Genomic DNA, 24,241 nt, shown 5'->3' with positions numbered 1-24,241 from the left:
TTAGAATTGTGCTTGCCCTAGTACATGTTTTTGTCAATCCCTATTATTCATGATCTTTATGTAAAAGTTTTAATGATGAGCTATGTTTGAACCAAACTTGAGGCATGTGATGTTTACCATACTAGAGCATTTGATGAGGGCTCTAGTGTGGGTTTTATGTATACAGCTTATGATGCATGCACAGGTCAAACATTGGTTCGTGAAATGTTTAAGTTTTATGAAAATGTATGATCATGTATGGGATTTTATCAGGTACACAGAATGTATAGTAGGCTTGCTACGGGTTCCGGCGACCTTAAATCGATCTGAATCCTAGAGCCAGTAGCGGTCCAGATTCCGGATCGTTACATCGACAATGTTTAAATCTCTCAATCGATTACTTAAAAGCCCAAAACATACGGTCAAATACACTACACATCGGATTTAATCGTTCATTTACCCAATGTGGATTATCCGCATTCATGTATATTGTTTCTGGGTTGAAATGATGAAGAGTAATCATGAATCTACGCAACCGACTATATGATTCATCCCAACCACCATAAAGCTTTGCAATTGCATTCTGCTTTGCTTTCCATGTTTTTTGATAAGATGATTCATATCCAAATTTATCTCTCACTTCGGCTTGTAAGGCAGCAATTTTTATATCAGGCTGTTGTTCAATTAATACAAAGATGAATGAACAAATGAAATTTTCATCCAATTGGCTATGGTTTTTCGTCAACTGAGGATTTGTACATGTGTGCGGTCCACTATATCTTGTAATTTTTCATATATCCTCTTCTTGTTTTTTGGATGCTCGAAGCCTCCATGCACACCCACTGTCGTTGTCTTTACACTTTATAGAATAAGTCTTATCTCTTGTTTTATGGTAGCAAAATTGATGATGATGTCTTAGGTGATATTCTTTTGCAGCCGCAGACACTGCATCTCTCGAAGAAAATACCATCCCAACTGAAAACTCTTTAGATGGATCCCAAAAGGAACGACCTTCTGCCTTATCATAAGGATCCACCCTAAGTAAATCGAAGTCTATTTCAGAGTATGGGGGAGGATGAACAACAAACACAATAGGATTAGGAAATTGAGTGTTGTAATATCGACACTTACTCCCACTATCCCCCTCACCATTATCATCATCATCATCCTTCAGTAGACATCCATGGATCATCATCATCATCATCCTCATCCTCTACTCTATCAGATAAATTATTTGACTGCCCTTCAAGACTATCAGATAAATCATAATCATCCACTGAATTTTGTTCTTCATATTGTTCAATATTTGATTTTACAGCAGTTCCAGATTGACCTATATTAGCATCCTCATTCATCGCATCAACACCGCAAAGTATCTTAACATATATTTCTATACCAGGTATACCACCAATTTGATATAAGTAATTAGACATACTAGATACATCATCTTCACCCCATATCTCCATACATTCAAATTTTAAGGATCCATACACAATTGTAGGCTTTCTAAAACTAATTATCTCTATATATTCATTCTTCTCAGATAATCCAATTGCACGAGCAATTTTTTCGACCAAATTATTAAAACTTATCATTTTACCCATTGGAACAATCTTTGAAAAACCTCCATCATAATCGTATTCATGATAACTATTTATAATATTTCCATCCCAATGAATATTAGCATATGCAGGAACTGCCATTTTTTTTATAAAAAATAAAAATGTAAATTTAATATTTCTAAAAATGATAATTAAACTTTTTTATTCTTAAAAATTACAATAAATTAAAATTAGACATAATAAATATAATATATTTATTTTAAAAAAATTGTAATTTTTTATATACTTACCTTTTAAGTATGAATCACTGTATCACGTTTTCACCGGATCGATCAATGAAATCAATTCTTTTAATTCCTGCAAATAAAAAATAATTTGTATTGAGAATTTATTTTTCTTTACTCAATTTACCATATAAATAAAAAATAATTTAAATTTAAAATAAAAAATATTTAAAATTTATTAGCATTTCTTTTTTTGTAGTCGAATCGAAACAAGTAGATACAGTAATTTTATGAAATTTGTAGAGGAAAAGAACTAATTTTTATCGAAAATTAAGTAAAAAATAATCAAGATTATAGAAACGAAAATAAAAAGGAAGCAAATAAGCAATGAGAAAGAGGGATATCATTTTAGCAAATGGACAGAAGCCGAGTGTTAGTATATTTGCCTAGGCCATTATCTTGAACCTTTTTATATGTTATTTTGTTTATTAATAAAAGAGGTTTTATTATCATTATTATTTGTTTGCATATTATATAATAATGATTAACATCCCTGATTACTTACTATTATGATGATACTAATAAAATATGACTAGTATAATTATTGATTGATAATCATGAGATGATTATGTGTATGTTGATATAAATCAATAATCATATATATTTGTTAAAGAATAAAGTATTGGATGGATCCACATTGAGATCAGTACATGGATTATTATCATAAGTGAATCTCAAGATAGTTATGTTTTAATCTTTTGACTTGAGATTGTCATAGTTTTCAACATAAAGACTATTATGTTTTGATATAACCAAACATTGTCTTTAATAGGATAATCATAAAGATTATGATTGAGTATAATAGAAATTATGTAGATGATATTGAACAATCAAGATAGAATTTATTCCTCTCTTTGAGAGAGATATCTTCTGGGCCCCTCGATAAGTGAGACTGAGAAATGCATGGTCATGCTCAAATGAATTGATAGTGTGATCAATATCATTTGGTTTTATTAGTCTACTTAGAGATCGAGAAATTATAAGTTTGAACATTATAAGTTTAACATTGACCATGACTTATGTTCAAACTAAATATCGTGTGACAAATGGATTAATACATGTTCTGTTTATTAGGTTTTATCGGACTATTGATCCTCATATTAATTAGGTAGTCATAACATCTTGTTAGAGGCCACTTACGATTTATGGGTCTTGTTGGACTGGGCCTATTGCCAATTAATGTGAGTCTACTAGATCACACATAAAAGAATGTCATTGATGTGCTATATCATATTAATGGGCTAAAAGTCCGTTAGTATAATTAATAATAATATTAATAAAGATATTATTATTAATATTAATTATTTATTATTATTAATTATTTATTATTATTATAAGATAATAATATTTAAAAGATCTGCAGCTTATCTGTAACTGTTACAGATAAAAGATCTTTCATTTTCTTTTGAAATGGACTTATTGCATAGATATATTAGCATCTGTGATACTGTGATGGTTATTATGAACACAACTCTTTTAAGAAAAAAAGTGTGAAAAAATGAAAAGATTGAGAGAAAAATGAGTGAACATAAAACACCTTCTTTTAATAGCGTGAGGGGGGGGGTTTTGTAATCATTTTTCCTAGATTGCAAATTTGGAACACATAACTAATCCATCCGTTCAGAGAGCTAGCACTCCAGACGGAAACGTTCGTGTGGATACCATTAGGGGGTGTTCATTTCAGAAGCAGTACCATCAGTTCGGAACAGTTTCTTTTCGTCAAGTCTAAAAGGTTAGTCTCTTTATTCTTCCTTTCGAATTAAACAAAGCACTCGAATCCAGAAAGAGAAAATATAGATCTTTTATTTTTCCGCTGCATAATTTTAGGTTGTAGTAATCTCTGAGCTTCCTTATACTGAGGTAATACAGCCCATCACTACTTAACAAGTAATCTCTTTTATCAGCAAAAACATATTCACCCGATTCATAATACCAAAAATAGTAATCACTAATAATGGAACTCAGTTTGCAAGCCCCAGGTTTAAAGACTTCTGCAAGAAATGGGAAATTAACTTGAGGTTCAGCTCAATCTATCACCCCCAGACTAATGGTATGACAGAGGTCACAAACAGGACCATCTTACAGGGGCTGAAGAAGATACTCGACCAAGCCAAGAGTAATTGGCCCAAGGAGTTACCCCATATACTATGGGCATACAGGACTACTTCCAGAACAACTATAGGAGAAACGCCCTTTTTCTTTGTATATGGAGCAGAGGCAGTCATTCCCATGGAAATCCAAGTAAGTAGCTTCAGGACCCAATATCTCGAGATTTCAGAAGATCCCGAAGAGATATAATTCAATTTGGACCAAGCCGAATACCTACAAAAAAAGGCCGCAATTAGAATGGCAGTTTACATAAACAAAATGTCCAGAATGTTTAACTGCAAGGTCAGACTACAGTCCTTTAATGTGGGTGACTTAGTTCTCAAAAGAACATATACAACAAGTAGCAATGCCGGGCCTGATAAGTTAGGTGAGAACTGGAAAGGACCATTTAAGGTTTCCAAGGTCATTCGTCTAGGATCATATAAGCTAGGCAAACTAGATGGCTGAGTCATTCCCCATTCCTGAAATATTTGTAATTTGAGAAAATTTTATTAATAACAAGATTAGCAAGGTATTTCTTTCATATATTGTGTTCTTCAGTGGTAAGAAACGATTGATTACCTTTATTGAAAGAAAAGAAAGATTAAGGAGACAATAAGAGGCCACAAGGCAGTTTTTGTCAGGCAAGGTCACAAGGTGGTTCCTGCCAGACTACTCTAGCATTGGACCTACTAAATATGGCCACAAGGCAGTTTTAGCAAGGCTAGGTCACAAGGTGGTTCCCGCCAGACCACTTGGGCATTGGACCCACTAAATAAGGCCAAAAGGCAATTTTCGCGAGACCAGGTCACAAGGCAGTTCCCACCGGACTACTCGGACGTTGGATCCACTAAACAAAGCCACAAGGCAATTTCCGCCAGACTAGGTCACAAGGCGGTTTCTACCAGACCACTCGGGTGTTGGTCCCAATAAACAATGCCATAAGGCAGTTTCCGTCAGGTCAGGTCATAAGGCATTTCCTGTCAGACCATTCGGGCATTGGTCCCTATAAACACGTCATCTAAACCATGAGGGGGGATATATTAATCCGCAAAAGACAAAAGTATCGATTAAAGGTTGATGAGGCAAGCCTTATGACCGAGAATCAAGATTAATATCTAGGTGAAATCCCCTAATTACAAAAGGGCACAGGGCATTTTATGGTGCAAAGGTGGGAGTCCACCAAGCCATGAGCTCAAGTATTAGTCCCATTTTATAGAAACTCTATAAGGCATATTTGTTAAACTAAGCGTTAAAACCATATGTTTTTGCTCCCGAATAGATATGCAAAATACGCATTTTCATTGCAAAAGATTACCAGGAATAAAAGGGACTTAGGCAAGTCTCTATTACATCAGAATCTTCTAAAAATCTATTATTAGAGACTCAATGGGCAGGGTTCTCCTCAGCCTCTCACTCGATCTCATTCTCTGGGAAGATGCTGTTTGAAAGGCCGTATGAAGGACTGTCTCTCCAACTACCTTCGTGGTCTGGCCCTCAGAATCAATCTTAAACAATCTAGTCCTTCTCCTTAGGATAGCGACACTGAATATGCGTTATAGTCGGGCTGGTTGTAGCCCTCAAAACTAAGCAGTATTGTAATACCCGGCTAGAGTCCGGCACCGGAATTCTTGTCGTCTGGTGGACTCCGGGATGTCGGAATCCTCTAGAGGGTAGGAGATATGAGTTTCGCACGAATGTTGTGTGGTTTATTGTGTTACAGGTAAATGGAACCAAGTTTTGAGTTGAAATGAACCAAGGCAGAGGAGCCAAGTTCGGCCGCCGAAGATAAGTTCGGCCGCCGAAAGTGCCCAATGTTCGGCTTCCGAAGGTAAGTTCGGCCCCCGAATGTTGCATGGTTTTGCATGCGATTGGGCAGCCGAAACTGAGTTGGCCAGCCAGCTGTTGGGCATCCTTAGTCAGCATTTTGGACAGGTGTTATGTCCAATTTGTTGCCAGAAGCTTGGCCACGTCTCCCCTGGTTTATTTGCTGAGTTTGAGCAGCTCATGCAAAGTGTTTTGATCGTTCACACGGGTTTGAATGTTTTGAAGCAAAAAGTTAAGTTTGTGAGAGTGTGAGGAGAGTTGGTCCGTTTTCCTTCGTTCAGAGTGTTCACCTTCTTGTTACAGGAGGTAAGTAATGCTCTTGAACCTGTTTATGTGTTTTTTGAAGGTTTTATGGAAGGTAAGGGAGAGAGATGCATGTTTAAATGAGAAGTAGTGGTTTTGATGAGTTATGCAGGTATACATGTTTCTGTGTTATGTTTGATTTGTTGTTTGGGGTTATTAGATAGTTTTGGACCCCTGTGAACATATACGTGCGTATATGTGTGTTGAGGAGTTGGAGTATATATGGTGTGGAGAGGTTGAAGGGAAAGAGGCGTTGGTTTGCCGTTGAAGCTGAGTTCTGGATGAACTCAGGTTCGGCAGCCGAAGGTTCCTTCGGCCGCCGAACCTCTTGCAGGTGGCTTGGCTGCCACAGCCTGTTTTGCATGTTCGGCTCTGTTTGGGGGATTCGGCCGCCGAAGGTGCCGCCGAAGGTGCTTGAGTTTCGTCTCTGGAGAGGACATTCGGCCGCCGAACCTGCCGCCGAAAGTGTCCTGTCCAGCTTTCTTTTGCATGCTTTGCATGGCTAGTTGAGTGAGTTTAAGGAGATTCTTGGGGAAGGTTAGAGTTATTTCTACGCTTGTTTGGTCCCTCATTTAAGTCCATCTGTATAGGTACAGACCAGAGGAACCAGAGAGAGCAGCAGTGAGTACTGCTCCAGAGGTTCAGAGCCTGCAGAGTCAGTCAGTCCAGATAGCCAGAGGTGAGTGGAACTAAACTATGACTTTTAATTGAACCACAAACTGCTTTTAGCATATCTCATGCATCATGTTTATGCCATAGGTTGATTGCATTAGTATTCACGAATATGTGGCATTGCATCGTTATTTGGTGATGTGAGTGAATACTGAATGATCCAATAGTCTCAGACAGGAAGTCCAGGAGCCTTTGACTACGCCCTGGCAGGTATAGCAAAGTCCAGGAGCCTTTGACTACGCCCTGGCAATGGTAAGTACACAGGTGTTATATACACATATACATATATGACAGGAAGACCAGGTGCTCGATTCTACGCCCTGGCACAGAGTTACTGGGACTATGTGGTGACAGGTTTACTTTTGATGTGACTTGTCTGTGCTATGGTGCATTCCATGAGATCATATTTTACTGAGATGTTTTACTGTTCTACTCACTGGGCTATAGAGCTCATCCCACTCCCTTAACCCCAGTTTTGCAGGTTCAGTGTACAGTGTACAGGGACAGTCCAGCAGAGTATAGGAAAAGTAAAGAGATCTGTAATAGCTTAGAGTGGACATGTAATATTAAAGAGATGTAATAGTTGTTGCTTGACCTAGTGATGTATGTTTTGTACATGATCTGTATATGTATGTATGTTTTCCTGTATGTGAAAACCAGGCTTAACAGGTATGAGTTAACCCATCTAGAGCAAGCTCTAGTCAGGGATACAGAGTACAGAGTACATGAGTACAGAGTACAAAGATAGTGCATGCACAGGTTAAGCCTTGGTTCAGAAAAGAGTTTTATTTTCACAGAAAATGTATGATCATGTATGAGATTTACAGGTACACAGAGAGTATAGCAGGCTTGCTACGGGTTCTGGCGGCCTTAAGCCGACCTGAATCCTAGCGCCGGTGACGGTCCATTTTGGGGTCGTTACAAGTATGCTTACACCTTCATGAAGACCCACCTTCAGCTGCTCTTCGTAGACTATGATGATATCCTCCGCACAGATCTAGTTATTCTCAAAAAGAGAAAAGAAATCATCACCATTCATGTCTTTTACAGATGATAGTCGCAAACACAAAGAAGAAAAAGGAGAGTTCTTATACAGTAGCATAGCCTGCAAAGTCTTTAATACGACTCAAAAAATAAGGCCATCATTATAACCAAGGGAAGACAAAATGATGCAAACGGTAAAGACCAACCAAATCGTGCTACATAATTAAGAAGACAAACTGTCATCTTCGAACTTAAAGAATTAAATATCAGTGGGGGAACCTCTGGTGTTACATAATGACCGCCCAAAGAAAGCAGTGAGTTGTCACCACAAGACAGTGCCACATAGCAGGGACCTGATGAGTAGGAAATGCAGTCCAGTCCAAAGAAAGGAAGACCCGGACACCTTAACACCCGGTTCATTCTCAAAGACTCGTGTTTTTCTCGACAGGACGAGTCTCGATATGAAGTTACCATTAGCAGGTACAGTCCAGCATATCCCCATTACACCTATAATTGCAGGATTATCAGCCTGTTAGCTGGCAATGACCCATATCAAGCAGCTAATCACATCACCGTCGGATTATCGGAAAATACCATATTCATTTCCATTCTCTTATAGTATAAAAAGAGAAGGATCACAGAGGCAAAGGTACGCTATTCTCTAACACTACTCAAACTCTAAGCAATTTCTCGCATTCTCTATCCTATAATATACTGACTTAAGTGTCGGAGTAGCTGCCCATCACCTCACGTTCTCTTTTTTGCAGGCTTTATCCAATTACAATACAGTTTCATTACGATTACGTTGTCGATCTAATCTTCGCAATATTATATAAGTTGAGTATTGTATTAGTCAAATCGAATTAAATCAAAATTTTAACTAATTGAAATTTTATTGACTTTTAAAATATTAATCGACCTTAATTAAAATAAAAGAAAAAATAAATTTAATCAAAATTGAAATATTCAGTTAGTTATAAGATATAACCAAAATAAAATAAAAAATATTTTAAAACTATTTACTAATTAAATATATAAATAAAAAATATATGATAACTAGATTTATTTATAAAAAAAATAAATATATCTTATTTTAGTAAAATAATAATTATAAAATCAATAATAATAATAAAATTATAGAAACTACTATTTAAATAATATTTTATTAATAAAATAATTATTATATATATATATTATTATTTTATAAAAAAATGGATTATTTCAGTTATCAAATCAAACCGGCTTCTTCTCAATCTAAAGCAATAGCTTTAGAAGCTTCTTGTATCCAATCAACCATCTCAAATGTGTTGGCTGATCTCCTATAATGCTGGGCTTGATTGAAGGTTTGGGCCCAATAGAAAATAGATTAATCCCTGATGAGACAGGTAAGTTTCTCATAAATGACACAGCTAAGTAGGAATTTTGTGCCCATTGAGCATAAATTGTGGAAAATACATCTTCAAAAAACGTGAGTCAAAGGCAATTTCATTCTCTAAAATTTTAGAAATACTACTTCAATGAATGATTTTAATTCAATTAAATTTTTACTAAATTATCCATAATTATATTTCTATATATGATAGAAATTTTTTAAATTAAAAAACAAATTTATTTTATTTAAATAAAAAAAATATTAATTAAATTAAATTTTTATAAAATTCTTTAATTTCTGAGAATATAAACCAATTGATTGGAGGCTACAATTGCATATTGTGATTTTAGTATATTAACAGTGTTTGTACGCAGTGAAAAGGGATTTTATGAAATAAGATAATAGAAGCTAAAGTATCTAAATTTCCAAGCTCATGAATTTAGTGAGTTTAAAAAAAAAAGTTTTTGAAAATTTTAAAATCTCCAAAACCTTACAAGAACCTCCCACGAAACAAATTCACTATTTTAAAAACCCTTGCCTTAGAGTTGATTTTGGGAGGAGAGAAATCAGTGAAGAGGAGAATCGACTTCACTAAGACGAGGCGATGACACAAAATTTTTATAAATTGTTCTTCTGAAGAAAAAAAATTGAGATGAAAATAATCAAGTAGTCTAAGAAGGAAAAGAGATTTTAAAAATACAATTCAGACAAATGGCATTTGTTTCTTAAAAATCAGGATTCTGTTTCTGTCGCCGGAGGTGGAGGTGTAGAACTTTCAGATCTGTTCTCCGAAGATGGCCGATTGTCGGTGTCCAGCCGTCGGACATTTTCTATCATTTTCACTACTTCTGGCATTTTAGGTCTTTGATCCGGCATTCTCACTACACATGACAAAGCTATCTGCAGCATCTCCACCATCTCTTCCTCTATATTTGGATATCTCATCAACTCCACATCAAACACTTCAGCTGTCCATTCCTCGCGAACAACTGAATGAACCCACCTCACCAAGTGGATGATCTCATCGCCGCCTGTAGTATGAATGGGGGACTTCCCAGTTAGAAGCTCCAGTAACACTACGCCGAAGCTGTAGACATCTGAAGGCTGTGCTGCTTTTCTGGTGTCTGTCACTTCTGGAGCTCTATAACCAGCAGCCCGCGAAGTAGGTGCTGACAGCGGGCTCATTATAGTTGACAAACCAAGATCAGATACACAACCATACTGTCTGGAGTTGAGAAATATGTTTGAGGACTTGATGTTCCCATGGACGAGTTTCCCTCCGTTCTCCACATGGATACGAGCGATACCTCTTGCCGCCCCTAGAGCGATTCTCATTCTAGCATCCCAATCTAGGGAGATTCGTTCGCCTCCTCTTTTACCTGCAAAATTCCAGATGCATCAGGGGTGTCCTGCACCATGGATATTGACAGAATAAAGTATACAAATACACATCTATCATGCAGAATTCCATAATAGAAATTGGTCAAGGCAGTTGGGCATATTTGCACACAATTTAGCTGTTCTACCAAACACATTACAGAAGTTGTGTTCTGTTATGAATTGCAAGAATTGGGTGACCTTGTCACAATTCCAATGAATCAACAACTAGAGAATTTAGGTACTTTTGTCAAGTCAGGATTATAATATGCAGGGTGACAGGCAAAAAACAAATCAATTAAAAGTTGGATATGTCTTAGTTTTACTATAATGTCTCCATAATGCATCCAATTATATGCCCCTAAACCTGTAATCATGGATTCGGCATAAAATTCCACATAACTACTAATAAAAGGCAAACATATAGTAAAGAAAGAATGTGAACTAGAGTCAAGTAGGCATTCTTCAAACTTTAACTGCATAACCTCATTACATTTCTTAGCAGTCTCTTGCCTCAATGTTGCAAGTGTCAGCTACAAATTGGGAAGGGCTACATAAATCCTCCTTTGAAAAGGGAGTCAGACGCCTTCATTCCAGAGTTAACTTAACCCAATAACTATGTATTAAATTGATAAGGATTGGGGAATTAAAAACAAACTTGTTACAGTAGATGATAATGCATATAAAAAATTACATCAATTTGAAATATTTCCAAACCATTACTTGGAACAGCTTTGCCTATTTGGAGCCTACTTTTCTCATATAATTTATCAGAAGCAAAAGGGGGAATTGGAAGGCAGTAAAGCTTAAATGTCAAGTCTGTATTTCCTTCTCCCAAGTACACTACATGCCCGCACCTAGCGAGGCCAGGGCATATTTTCATGCATTCATGAAACCAAGTCTACTTAAAAATAGTGAAAAATGTGTTGACTGCCTTGGACTATAATAATGGACATGTTTCAATCAAGGATGAATGCTATATTTGGTAAATGCATGTCTAATTGGCCTACTATTATTCGAAAATGATCTAGAAGCTAAGCTTTTCTATTGAATAAATTGTACAAGGAATTCCTCGAGTTCACTGAAAATGGGGTTCTCAACTTCTCATATGAATAGTCACCATTATTAGATTCCAAAGGACAATTGCAATCACTAGAAATTTTAATGAAAATTTCAAGCATACAAAGGAAAACATACCATGTAGCACAGAAGAAACACTCCCCTGACTGAAATAATCATACACCATCAGCTTCTCATCTTTGGAATAGTAGTAAGCCCTCAGTTCAACCACATTCTCATGCTTAATACTTCCAACCACCTGCATCTGCTGCTCAAAATCTCGCTTCCCGGCGCTTACTTCCTTCAACCTCTTCACCACCACAGTGGTTGCATCCTCCAGTATTGCTTTATAAGCCATGCCAAATGTACCCTTTCCCAATACCTCAGCTGAAGCCCTCAACAAATCCTCCAGATCAAAAGCATAATTACATCCCTCAAAGAAAACTAATCTATTATTAGCATCCTGAGTCCTTGAAACCACTTTCTCCGGTGACATTTCTCCCTTCTTCAACTTGCCTGAGTACTCATCCCCATTCTTCTTTCTTGAGCAACAAACAATTATCAAGAAAGCAAATGCTACGAATCCCAAAACACATGCAGCAATAATAATCCCCAACAGTGCTGTTTCACCAAGCCCCCTAGAATTCTTAGATTTCGGATTAGGCACTGTAGTAGGAGCAAGAACAGGCGAAACAGGAGGAGCAAAACTTTCAAATGAAATATTGTTACCAGAAAACACAAAGTTGGGGAATCTTCTCAGTGACTTTGGTAAACTTCCGCTAAGATTATTATTGGACAAGTTTATCTGTTGCAAAGTGGGCAAATTGAATTCAGGGATCTCACCAGAAAGTGAATTGTTTGCGAGATTCAAAGCTGCAAGGTGAGTCAAGTTGGAAAGGGAACGTGGAATACTTCCATTAAATCTATTGTTGGACAGATTAACAATGGTAAGATTATTCCAAACAGAGAAATCAGCTGGCAGTGGTCCAGAGAGATTGTTATATTGAAGATAAAGGAAAGATAGATTCTTCAGATTAGAGAAATCATAAGGAAAATGGCCACTAATAAGATTGGATCTAAGGCTCAAAACCTGCAATGCAGAGAGACGACCAAGAGTGTTTGGAGGAATAGGACCCTGAAATCCAACACCAGGCAATCTAACAGCTATTACACGAGACCCATCTTTGCTGCAAGTAACTCCAGTCCAGTAATTGCAAACTGGTGAGCTTTCGTTCCAGTTGAGCGGGCGAGAGTGAGGCAAGTTGCTGACAAAATCAAGCAAAGCTCGCCTATCCTCTACAGGGTCTGCATTTGCGAGAAATAAAGCCAAACCCACAAGGAAAATGGAAGAAAAAATTTGCCTAACTTCCATTGAAGCTAAAAAACTCGAACCCAAAAACGAGTTGTTTCTGCCGAGTTTTCTTTTCGTGATTGCTTTCTTTTTGTTTTCTTTCCTGGAAAATGGTAACCTGGTTTTTGGCCAAGATTTAAAAAATAAATAAATAAACAAAAAACTGAATTAAAAAAAGGAAAATGTACAATTTAAAACTTGAATACAGAGAATGTGAATAAAAGAAGGAAAAGAGCAAAAGCCAGATTCCAAGATTATTGTCGATGAAAGAAGAGACGACTCTGGTTTATTTTAAACATTAAAGAATGAGCCTTTACAGGCTTTAAATAATGGGTTTCTGGTCAAAAAGTGAGCTTACAATTTCAAATTCTTGACAGCAGAATTCTTCTCCAAAATTCGAGCTTTCTCTTTTTGTTCTTTGCCAACTCCCTTCCCCCCTCCTCTCTCTTCTCTTTCGCTCAACTTGTAAAAAAAATAAAAACCCACTTAGCTACAGATCCAATAAGGTGAAAAAAAAGCCAAAACAATGAAAAATTGGTGACACCAAATGGAGAGAGAAGTGAAAACGTACAAGGTATGATTTATTTGAAACAGAGTGCTGGGCCTGCTGGTTAAAGTTGCATGAACTTAAACAGTGCTAGTTTAAAAAGCCGGGAAGTGACGCTATGATTCTCTCGAAGACCTTCTGTACCAGAATGGGGAAAAGATTCGGTGAGTGCTAGTTATGGAGTTATGGTACTTGCAATGATATCAACGGCTATATTTCACGGTCCTTTCAGTTACTGAAACGAGAGAAGTGAATGGAGGGAGAGAGAGAGAGGGAGAGAGAGAGGCGGGGCTGTTATTTGAGTTGGTGGCCGGCGGGCGGAGAAAAAAGTAACGGGGGACGAAAAACCAGTATTGTAGTGTACAATACATAAAGGTGTGGGTGTTGGTCGGGTTAGGTGGATCGATGACGTGGCATGAATGAAGGGCTGAAATGTGAGGTCATCATTAATTACGTGACCCGTATAGAATGGCTTTTTTCTTTTTTTTTTTTTTTTTTGAATTTTGAATTTGATAAAGGTGCCTTAGGTAATTATGTTATTTTTCAATCACTTACTGTGTATGTGACAAATTAAAGTAAACTTCAGCAGTTCACGTAATAAGTTTATTGCGTTTACCCGTTTGGTTGAAAACATTTTACTCGATTTCAGATGCCGTCACCTCTAATATTTAATATGTTTTTTTAAGAATAATAAAATAATAAAATAATTTAAAAAAAAAAATTAAGGTAGTCTTTCTAAATTTCTTTTTAACTCTCAAGCATAATGACAATAAGATAATTTTTTCTAAATTATGCTAATAATTAGGGTTGATTTCATAAAAAAATTAATAAAATATAAATTAAATTAGAATTTAATTAATATAATAGATAATCACAAAAAAATCATGTTCTTTTTAGTTTTGTTGCAATTTTATCTTATACTATTTTTTTATCAATTAAATTTAGTTTTCATGAAAAATTAAAAATTATACTCTAAACTTTTAAATTATTATTAAATTTATATTAAAATTTATTAAGTGATTGGATGTAAAAATTTAAGTTAGGGAGCCTAATTTCATATAAAGCGATACTTTTAATTTTGATGATTTCAAAAATTTTCTATCTAAATGCATACTAATGACTGTCGGGCTTCTCTAGTCAGGGAACGAGGCTTAATCCTGGAGAAGGTTACGGGGCCAAAGTCCATCAATCCCATCAAGCCACATGCAAGCAGATCAGCCCAACATCGCGTGGCCAGCTTTGTGATGAGAAGCAGACCGGACCAACCACGTGCGCGGGCCTACCCATGAGAAGCCTAGTCCAGTGATGCAACATAAGGAGGGAAGTAAGTCCAGTCACTTCGCAGCCCTACTAGCATGCGCGCCGGGAGAAATTAAATGGCCGCCTGGCGTGAAGAGGGGTTTTGACACATCTATATGTATGGATCTGAGTGACAGAGACAGGTGGCACCATTGGAGGTGAGCAATATTCGGTTCAAACCGAAAAAACCGACCGAACCGAACCGATTTAAAATTTTAGTTCGGTTTTTTATATATTTCGGTTCGGTTCGATTTTTAATTTCAGAAATTTCGGTTATTTCGGTTCAATTCGATTTTGATCAGAAAAAAACCGAAAAAATCGAACCGAACCGATTAGTGATAATAATATGTTTTTTCAATAACATAGAGAAATTAAATCATATTAAGATTAAAATATTTTAATTAAATTTTAAAATACTAAAAATAAAGTGTAAAAAATAAAAAAAATATTAAAAATCGAAACCGATCAAACCGAACCGAATCGAACCGAATCAGACCGGTTCGGTTCGGTTCGGTTTCTGACCAAAATCGGTTTGGTTCGATTTTCATAAACACTAAAATTTCGGTTTTCGGTTTATTCGGTTCGGTTCGATTTTGAATCGAACCGACCGAATGCTCACCTCTAGGCACCATAACACAGAAGCGGTTAGACGTCACTAGCAGACAAAAGAAAAAGAGATAAAAGGGGAGGAACGTCTTCTTCTCCAGCGAAGCTTATACACCCACTATAAACCCTATTTTCTAGATCTCAGAATATCAATTGGCACTGTCTATGGGAACGAAGGAGATCTTCTCATCACTAGAGTTCCGTTCTCATAATACCCACTGAGATCCACATGGCAAACCAAAACGAAAACCATACCAATAACACCCCAAATGAATTGAGCTCTGCTCAAGAAGGTCAGCAGTTCTCTTTCTCCAGCCCTACAACCCTCTCCAACCAACCACCAGTGTTGTTTAATTCCTCGTCGAGCTCGGCAGAGAATAGGCCACCTTATCTGACCAAGAACTTCAAACCATGGCTCTTCAGCTGCAGAACACTGCCTACTGGCTGGGGCAGATGCTACAGTAGAGGGGCCTCAATGCCCCATTAAACATACTCCTTGTAGCTGAAAGGGTCCATACCAGCAAGCCTCAACCCATCTTCAACTACCAGATCCCCCAACAAAATAGTAGGAGAGCCGGAGAAGGGAGCGGAGGAGCTGGTAGAGAAGAGGAGCCAGCAGTCAGGGCCCGAGGAAGGAGGGTAAGAGAGTTCATTGAAAATGATAAGGTAGAAAGTTATTCTGCAGGGACAACGACGAGAATGGAAAGTGAAGAATGGGGAGAAGGATATCACCTAGAGAAAAGGTTGAGGCAGACGTAGATCAGAAGTTACAAAAAATGAAGGAGCAACTCCTAGCTGAGCTAGGGGCAAAAGACCACAGTCAGACCCTCTTACCTACATCCTCACCATTTTCGGGGTCGATCCAGCAGGAAACCATCCCCAAGAAATTTATGATGCCACCCATGGCGACGTACAACAGAGTAGGGAACCCTTGGGAGCACATCCTGAACTACAAAACGCTCATGGAGCTCCAGACTCTATCAAATGCTTTGATGTGTAAGGTGTTCCCCACAACTCTCACAGGACCAGCACGGGCCTAGTTCAATAGCCCAGAGGCAAGAAGCATTAAAAGCTTTGGGGACCTCGCCAACATTTTCATCAGTCGGTTCATAGTAGGGGTCCTGGTTGAAAGGAAGACTAGCTACTTAGAAATAGTCCGGCAAAGGAAGAATGAATCCTTGAGGGAGTATATGGCCTGTTTTAACACGGAGGCCTTGTAGATCCTAGAGTTGGATGAGAGCCACGCCGTGGAGGCCATGTAGAAGGGGATCACATCCCTTGAGTTTTTCGGATCATTGTGTAGAAAACACCCAACCACCCTGGCAGAACTGATGAAAAGAGCTGAGAAGTACATAAGGCAGGATGACGCCTTGACAACCAGCAGGTTCGCCAAGGAGGCCAGGGATAGGGGAAAAGCAGTAGAAGAAAGGAGGTCGAAGAAATGGCAGAATAAAGGGTCTGAGGTGTATAGGCAGCCTTGGGATAGGAGAGAACAGAGGGCATATCAGCCCCGGATCCCAGAGGCGATTACCCCTTAAATGCATCTAGAGTTGAAGTACTTATGGCAGTACAAGACAAAGACTTCCTCCAATGGCCTAAGCCCATGAAAGTCGACGCTAGCTGGAGGGATCCTGACAAGTACTGCCAATACCACCGCACCCATTGCCATGATACCAACAGCTGCTACCAGTTGATCAGCAAAATAGAGAGGCTGATAAAGAGGGGGCATCTTCGAAACTTCATGAAGAAACCAGAAGGAGAGAGGCCCTAGCAGAATGTCACAATAGAGAGGCCCCGTAGAAAAGGGGTAGGGCCTGTGAATGACGGCTCCAGTGGAACTATCAATATGATCGTAGGAGGGACTGGAGATCGGATGAGCAGAAGAGGGAAGAAGAGAATCCGAAGTGGGGAGGGGAGTAGCAGCGAGGTCTTGCAGGTAGCAGAAAACTCCCCAATGACCATCTCCTTCTCCCCCAAAGATGCTCACAGGATTCAGATGCCCCACGATAATGCTCTTGTCATCGAGGCTGTCATTCACAACTATAGGGTTCGCAAGATTCTGGTTGACGATAGGAGCAAGGTGAACCTGCTGCCCTACGGGGTTTTCCAGCAGATGAGGATACCAAAAGAGTAGCCGATAAGGGATCAAGCCCCAGTCAAAGGGATTGAGAAAACCTTGGTGGCCGTAGAGGGGAAGAGGAAGGTGGCCCTAACCTTGGGAGAACCACCCTTGTCTCGGACTCACTACGTAGTTTTCCTGGTGGTGAAGCTCCCATTAAGCTACAATGCAATCTTGGGAAGGCCTGTGCTGTATGAGTTCGAAGTGGTGACCAGCATCAGATACCTAACCATGAAATTTCCAATAGAGGCAAGGGTGGGAGTAGTCCGGGGACGATAGGAGGAGGCGAGAGCTGTGTATCTGGCCACGGTGGCTGAACCAAGTACAGTAGCTGAGGGGATAAACCCAGAGGTCATGGAAGTCCGGGATGAGAAGAAGGAGGCCAGGACGGAGCCTGTTGGAGAGCTGGAGACATTCCTATTATCAGAAGAAGAGATAGACAAGGTCTTCAACCTCAACGCGAGCCTTGACGAAGAGCAGAAAGCGGCAGAAATGGCCTTAATCTGAGGACATGCCTTAAGCTTCGCCTGGAAGCCTTCTGACATGCAGGGAATAGATCCCGAGGTGATGATCCATAAGCTCAACATCCTCCTAAGAGAGAAGTCATGTACCCACAGTGGTTAGCAAACCCTATGTTAGTAAAAAAAGCAAATGGCAAATATAGAATGTGTATAGACTTCACCGACCTGAACCAGGCCTGTCCAAAAGATTGTTATCCCCTCCCTGACATTATTAAAATGGTCGATTCCACGGCCGGCTTTGATTATATGTCATCCCTTGATGCAATGTTTGGTTATCATCAAATTCCAATGGACAGGTCGAATGAAGAGAAGACCTTGTTCATAACTGAAGATGGGGCTTATTGCTACAGGGCCATGCCCTCCGGGCTGAAAAACGCATGGGCAACATACCAGAGACTGATGAATAAAATTTTCAAAGGCCAGATAGGGAGGAATGTGGAAGTATATGTAGATGATATGGTGGTGAAGAGTCAGACCTTCCAACAGCACTTGGTCGACCTAAAAGAAGTATTCGGAGCATTGGAGCAATACAGAATGAGGCTGAACCCAGCAATGTGCACTTTCTTCATCAGAGGAGGAAAATTCTTGGGCTACATGGTCAGTGGGAAGGGCATCGAGCCAAACCTGGAGAAGGTAGAAGCCATACTGAAAATGCTAGAGCAAACCTATGTAAGGGATGTGTAGAGGCTCACAGGGAGGGTGGAAGCGCACAACCGATTTATGTCAAAATCTGCAGAAAAGTGCCTGCCATTCTTCAAGAAACTAAGAAAAGTACCCAAATTTGAGTGGACAGAAGATTGCCAACAGGCCTTCAACACCCTCAAGCAATACCTTAGCTCACCACACGTGCTCAGCAACCCACTAGCCAGGGAAGAACTCCTGATCTACCTAGCGGCCTCAGAGCAAGCCATAAGTGCAGTACTAGAAAGGGAAGAAAGAGGAGAGCAAAAGCCAGTCTTTCATGTCAGCAAGATGCTCAAAGATGTTGAGGTCAGATACTTGAACATAGAGAAACTGGCGTTCGCCCTGCTGTTGGCAGTAAAAAAGTTCAGAGTCTATCTTGAAAGCCATCAGGGAGTTGTGATGATGGATCAGCCCTTGAAGAAAATTCTTCATAGGCTAAAAACGTCAGATCGGATGCTCGCCTAGTCTATCAAAATCACCCATACTACCTTGAATATTGACCTCCGACAACTATCAAAGCTCAAGCCCTTGCTGACTTCATAGCAGAGTGCTCCTTCAATGAAGAGCAGCTAGAGCTCAGGAAAGAGTCGCCGAGTGTTGCAGGAGGAGAAAGCAAAGGGCAGTCCTCACGAGAATTCAACTGGAAGCTATTTGTAGATGGGGCGTCTAGTGCTGAGGGCAGTGGAGCTGGAATACTGTTAAAAGGCCCAGAAAGATTCAAGGTCTGCTACGCCCTACAACTAAAGTTTACCACCTGTAATAACATGGTAGAATATGAAGCTCTAATAAACAGGATGCTGATAGCAATGGAAGTGGGGGCAACCGATCTCAAAATAAGTAGCGACTCTCAGATGGTGATTAACCAAGTAACGAGAGCATACCAAGCAAGGGACCCTACCATGCAGAAGTATTTGGCGAATGTGAGAGCTGTAGAAGCCGAACTCAGCGAGCAGGGAATTATGATGCAATACCAGAGGATACCTCGAGAGGAAATGAAGAAGCAAACCTGCTTAGTCGGTTATCTGAAGAAGAGCTAGAACAGCTCCCGGACGAAGTATACATACAGCTTTGAGAAGCCTGTCGCAATAATGCAGATCGATGAAAGGCATAACTGGATGACCCCGTACCTGGAGTACTTAGAAAATGGGAAGCTCCCTGAAGACAAAGCTGAAGCGAAAAAAAATTGTAGCCCGAGCTGCCAACTATCAAGCAGTAAGGGGGACTCTATACCGAAGGGGAAAATCCAGCCCGTGGTTTTGATGTGTGGGTCCAAAGGAAGCAGCTAGGGTGATTGAGGAGATACACCAGGGAGTCTGTGGAGCACATGAAGGAGCAAGCACGTTGGCAAATAAAATTTTCAAACAAGGCTACTACTGGCCCATAGTAAAAAAAGCAGAGGAATTCGTCAGAAAATGCGACGTCTGCCAAAGGTTTGCCAACGTCATTAACATCCCAGCTACACTTCAGTCCAGCATATCCAGCCCTTGGCCATTTTCACAGTGGGGCTGATCAGTCTAAATTTAGACCATTTTATTATGATGTTATTAATGTTAATTTACACTTTTTCTGCCTAATTTTTTGATTTTGATCTTATTTTGCAGAAAATGGTGTAAAAGGGTAATTTGGAGAAAATGCTCTTAAAACTACCTAAAATAGGATAAAAGAGAACAAGCTTGTTGCCCAAGTCAAGTTGCAGCTGAAGTGAAGACAAATAAGGAAAGTGGTAAATAAGGAAAGTACATTCAGCAGAGTAATTTGAAATTCAAATTACAAATCTTCAAGAAGTCTTTCCTTTATTCAAGAAGTCAAATCTCAAGAAGAAGCACATTCAAAATTTAAAATTCAAAATTCAGCTTGTTTAGGAAGCCAAATCTCAAGAAGACATACTTGCCTCCCAAGTAATCAAGATTCAAATTTTGAAATTCAAAAGAAGGTTCCACCTCATCAAGGAGACCTAGGGCAATACTTTCAACTATAAAAAGACACATAAGGAGCCTCCCCATGCTTTTTCTACTCTCCCTTGGACACACATACGGGATTGCAAGTGGCCACATCTCTTCTTCATCTCTTTCTTTATTTTTGGTTTTGTTTCAGCCATGAGTGGCTGAAACCTTTTTTTCTAGTTGAAGATTGGTTGAAACTTTAGTTGTTTTATAGATTGGGAGATCTGAACATATATTGTTTATCTTTTGTTTTTCAATATTTATGCAATTTCATGCTTAATTCCATTGTTGTTTTGTTATTTAGATCAATAAGGCTAATTGATTCTTGATTGCAAGGTAATAATCTGTTAGTTTGGATAGTTTTAAGTCCGTAATTGCTTAGATTATTCAAACATAAGTAACTCTTGATGTAAAAGCTAAGGAAATTGTATGATCTAGCAATATCACCATGCGTTTGGGTAGCTAGAATTAGGTCTCTCTATTTCTTAATGCAATTGACAGTTGTTAGATGCCAAAGGCCCAAGGACGTTCCTTGGCAACTTGTTGATTAGTAATTAGTTAGAGGACGTTCCCTAATTGATTTATGCTTAAGGAGGGATATGGTGGTGAAAAGCGTCTTCCATCTCCATAACTAATTTATTGAATCAAACAAAAGAACCTTAGTATCTGATAGAGCATATTTTAGCCCATATTATCATGATTTTATTGATGTTTATTTGCACCTATTCTACCTAATTTTGTGGTTTTAATCATGTTTTACAGGTATTAGGTATAAAGAAACAATCCGGAGAAAATGCTCTTAAAAATGCCAAAAAGTGCCAAAAACAGAAAAGCCACTTTCGGAAGCCAAAAGTGAAGTTCGGAAGCCGAAACTCCACCACCTTCGGAAGCACCTTCAGCCACCGAACCTTCCGTCCAGAGCCAAAAGTCCAGCCTCCGAAACTAAACTTAGGCGGCCGAAAGTGCCCCCGAACAGCCTCCTCCTTGTCCAATAAGCCAAATCTTGGAGATCACATGTTTCCCACTTTATGCTATGCACATTCAATATTCAAATCAAGGCTCCACCTTCCTCTTTAGTGCATGAATAATGTGAAGAAGGCTTCTTGGATACACCTTGGGCAACAACAAAGACCAAAAAGCCCTTACAACTCTTCACATGCACATAGAAGACACAAGGGCACTTTGGGCAGCCTCCAAAAGATGCATGGACATCCAAGAAACCCTAGGCAGCCTCCTAAGACCTATTTAAAGGCTTCAAGAAGACATGAAGAGGCAGATTTTGTTCCACACAACTTCTCCAAGGATTCGCCAAGGCTTCTCTAAGGGTTCTTCCCTTTAGTTCTTCATCTTCTTCCTTTCTTCTCTTTTATTTTCTGTTTTTGTTCAGCCATGAGTGGCTGAAACCTTAATTCTAGTTCAAGTTTGGTTGAAACTAAGGTTGTTTAAAGGGTTGTGAGATCTAAACATAAAGTGTTTGCTTTTGGTTTATTCAATATTCATGCAATTGTGCTTAATTCTAAGATTGCTTTGTTGTTTTGATCAAATTGGCCACTTGATTCTTGATTGCAAAGTTAATTGATTGTTAGTTAGGATATTTGTTAGTCCATAATTGCTGAAAATATTCTGACCTAAGAACACTTGGTGTAAAAACTAAGGAATTGCATGATCTAGCAACATCTCATGCGTTTGAGTAGCTAGGATTGGATCTCTCTCATTCTTTATGCAATTGACAATTGTTTTGATGCCTATGGCCCAATGACGTTCCTTGGCAATTTGTTAATTAGTAATTGATTAGAGGACGTTCCCTAATTGATTTAATCATAAGGAGAGACATGGTGGTGAGAAGCGTTTTCCACCCCCATAACTAATCTATTGAATGAATTAAGAAAACCTAAGTTTCAATGATCAACCCAAACAACCAAAGTGGACCCATATCTTCAACTAGACCTTTTTCATATTGATTTCCTCTCTTATTTTGTTTACTTGCTATTTTAATTGCTTTCAATAGTTGTTAGTCAAAACAATCTCAAAATCCCCCTTTTTTACTTTATTGCACTTTACTCTTGATTTACTTGCTTTCCATTGTGCTTTCAGTTGATTCTCTTGATCTTGTTTTGAAAAATAGATAAGTATTCAATTCTCTGTGGATTCGATCCTTTACCACTATCTGCAGTTGTAAGATTGTTGATAACCGTAGAGGTTATTTTTGACCGGCTTCGACAACCGCGAGTCAGTATCAATGATCAATTCCAACAACTGAAGTGGATCCAATTCTTCAACTAGACCTTTTCTCATATTTGAATTTCTTTATTTTATTATTCGCTTTACTTTATTGCTTTCATTATTAGTTTAATTGAATCAATCTCAAAACCCCCCCCTTTATTTTACTTTCAGTTTATTTACCTTCAGTTTATTCTGCTTTCAGTTTATTTTCTTGGTCTTGATAAGGAAAATAGGTAAGTATCAATTCCCTATGGATTCGATCCTTTTGCCACTATCTACAGTTGCAAAATTGTTGATAACCAAAAAGGTTATTTTTTATCGGTTTCGACAACCGCATAGTCAGAGGCATAGATATCTTGGGACCTTTCCCAAAGACTACGAGACAAAAGAAGTTTGTGATAGTAGCAGTGGAGCACTTCTCAAAGTGGCCTGAAGCTGAGGCCGTCCCCACCACCACAGCACGCAAAGTGATAGACTTCATCTGGGGCAACATTATCTGCAGATTTGGGATATCGACGTTGCTTATCTCAGATAATGGCAAGTAGTTCAACTGTAAGACCTTCAAGGATTTCACAAGGAACATGGGCATCTGGCACAAGTTCTCCTAGATAGCCCACCCTCAAACCAGTGGCCAGACGGAGGTTATGAACCGAGCTATCCTTTAGGGCTTAAAAAAGCGACTGGATGGAGCAAAGAAGAATTGGATGGCCGAACTCAACAGCATCCTATGGGCGTTAAAGACTACCCCTCGGACGCCAACGAAGGAAACACCGTTCGCACTAGCATTCGGCATTGAGGTAGTAGTCCTCATCGAGCTGCAAATCCCTTCTCACCATGTCCAATTCAACAATAAAGAAACCAACGGTGAAAAGCTGAGAAGCAATCTAGACACATTAGAGGAGATCAGAGAAGAAGCTCAAATGCGCACTACCACTTATCAACAAAAAACAGCCCGCTACTACAATCAGAGGGTTAGAGAAAGAAGCCTGAAGGTTGGAGATCTAGCCCTGAGAAAACTAAAAGCTATAGGAAAAAGAGCAGCAGTAGGGAAGTTGGCACCAACTTGGAAGGGCCCCTTCAGGATAACTAAAGTTGTCAAGCCTGGAGTATACTGGATTGAAGACCTACAAGGGAACCCGGAGCCTCATGCTTGGGATATCCAACATCTGAATAGGTACTTTCCTTAAAAAAATGTACAATGTAACACTCTGTACTCTAAAAACGTCTGTAATATGAAAATATGAATGAATGAGAAAGACTATTATTATCATACTATGTGTCCAAATTATCTCTTAAAAAAGAAGAACAAGCACTTGAAGCCCTCAGTGAGGTGGGTGACAGGCCTCGGAAAATGACTGCCAGCACTACAAAACCGAGCTGAGAGGAATTAAAGCCCTCAGTGAGGTGGGTGACTAGTCTCAGAAAATGACCGCTAGCACCA

General features: G+C 39.0%; 1 protein-coding gene across 4 annotated transcripts; it reads right to left on the bottom strand.

Annotated features, from left to right (window-relative positions):
• Positions 1-9,676: 9,676 nt before the first annotated feature.
• On the bottom strand, positions 9,677-13,789 carry LOC110626811 (probable inactive receptor kinase At4g23740). Of its 4 annotated transcripts, none has more exons than XM_021772932.2 (4): positions 13,430-13,789; positions 13,217-13,320; positions 11,646-12,976; positions 9,677-10,450 (listed from the first exon to the last, which is right to left on the bottom strand). In XM_021772932.2, exons 3-4 carry the CDS (start codon positions 12,877-12,879, stop codon positions 9,804-9,806), a joined length of 1,881 nt encoding a protein of 626 aa, XP_021628624.1. In that variant the 5' UTR covers positions 12,880-12,976; positions 13,217-13,320; positions 13,430-13,789; the 3' UTR covers positions 9,677-9,803. The 4 variants fall into 4 exon arrangements, with proteins under 4 accessions (XP_021628624.1, XP_021628632.1, XP_021628640.1 ...); XM_021772940.2 differs by having other exon boundaries at positions 13,217-13,309; positions 13,430-13,750; XM_021772948.2 differs by lacking the exon at positions 13,217-13,320 and having other exon boundaries at positions 13,430-13,751.
• Positions 13,790-24,241: the final 10,452 nt, after the last annotated feature.

Source organism: Manihot esculenta, chromosome 1, assembly GCF_001659605.2.
Source record: "Manihot esculenta cultivar AM560-2 chromosome 1, M.esculenta_v8, whole genome shotgun sequence".
In the NCBI taxonomy this organism is placed as follows: domain Eukaryota; kingdom Viridiplantae; phylum Streptophyta; class Magnoliopsida; order Malpighiales; family Euphorbiaceae; genus Manihot; species Manihot esculenta.
This window is presented reverse-complemented; position numbering and strand designations above follow the sequence as displayed.

What these genes read in the sequence shown, in the direction of transcription:
- LOC110626811 (XM_021772932.2), bottom strand. Translation starts at nt 12,879, where the DNA reads ATGGAAGTTAGGCAAATTTTTTCTTCCATTTTCCTTGTGGGTTTGGCT. An exon ending in TGTTTCTTCTGTGCTACATG is followed by an intron (nt 10,451 to 11,645) that starts GTATGTTTTCCT and finishes GGAATTTTGCAG; the next exon opens with GTAAAAGAGGAGGCGAACGA.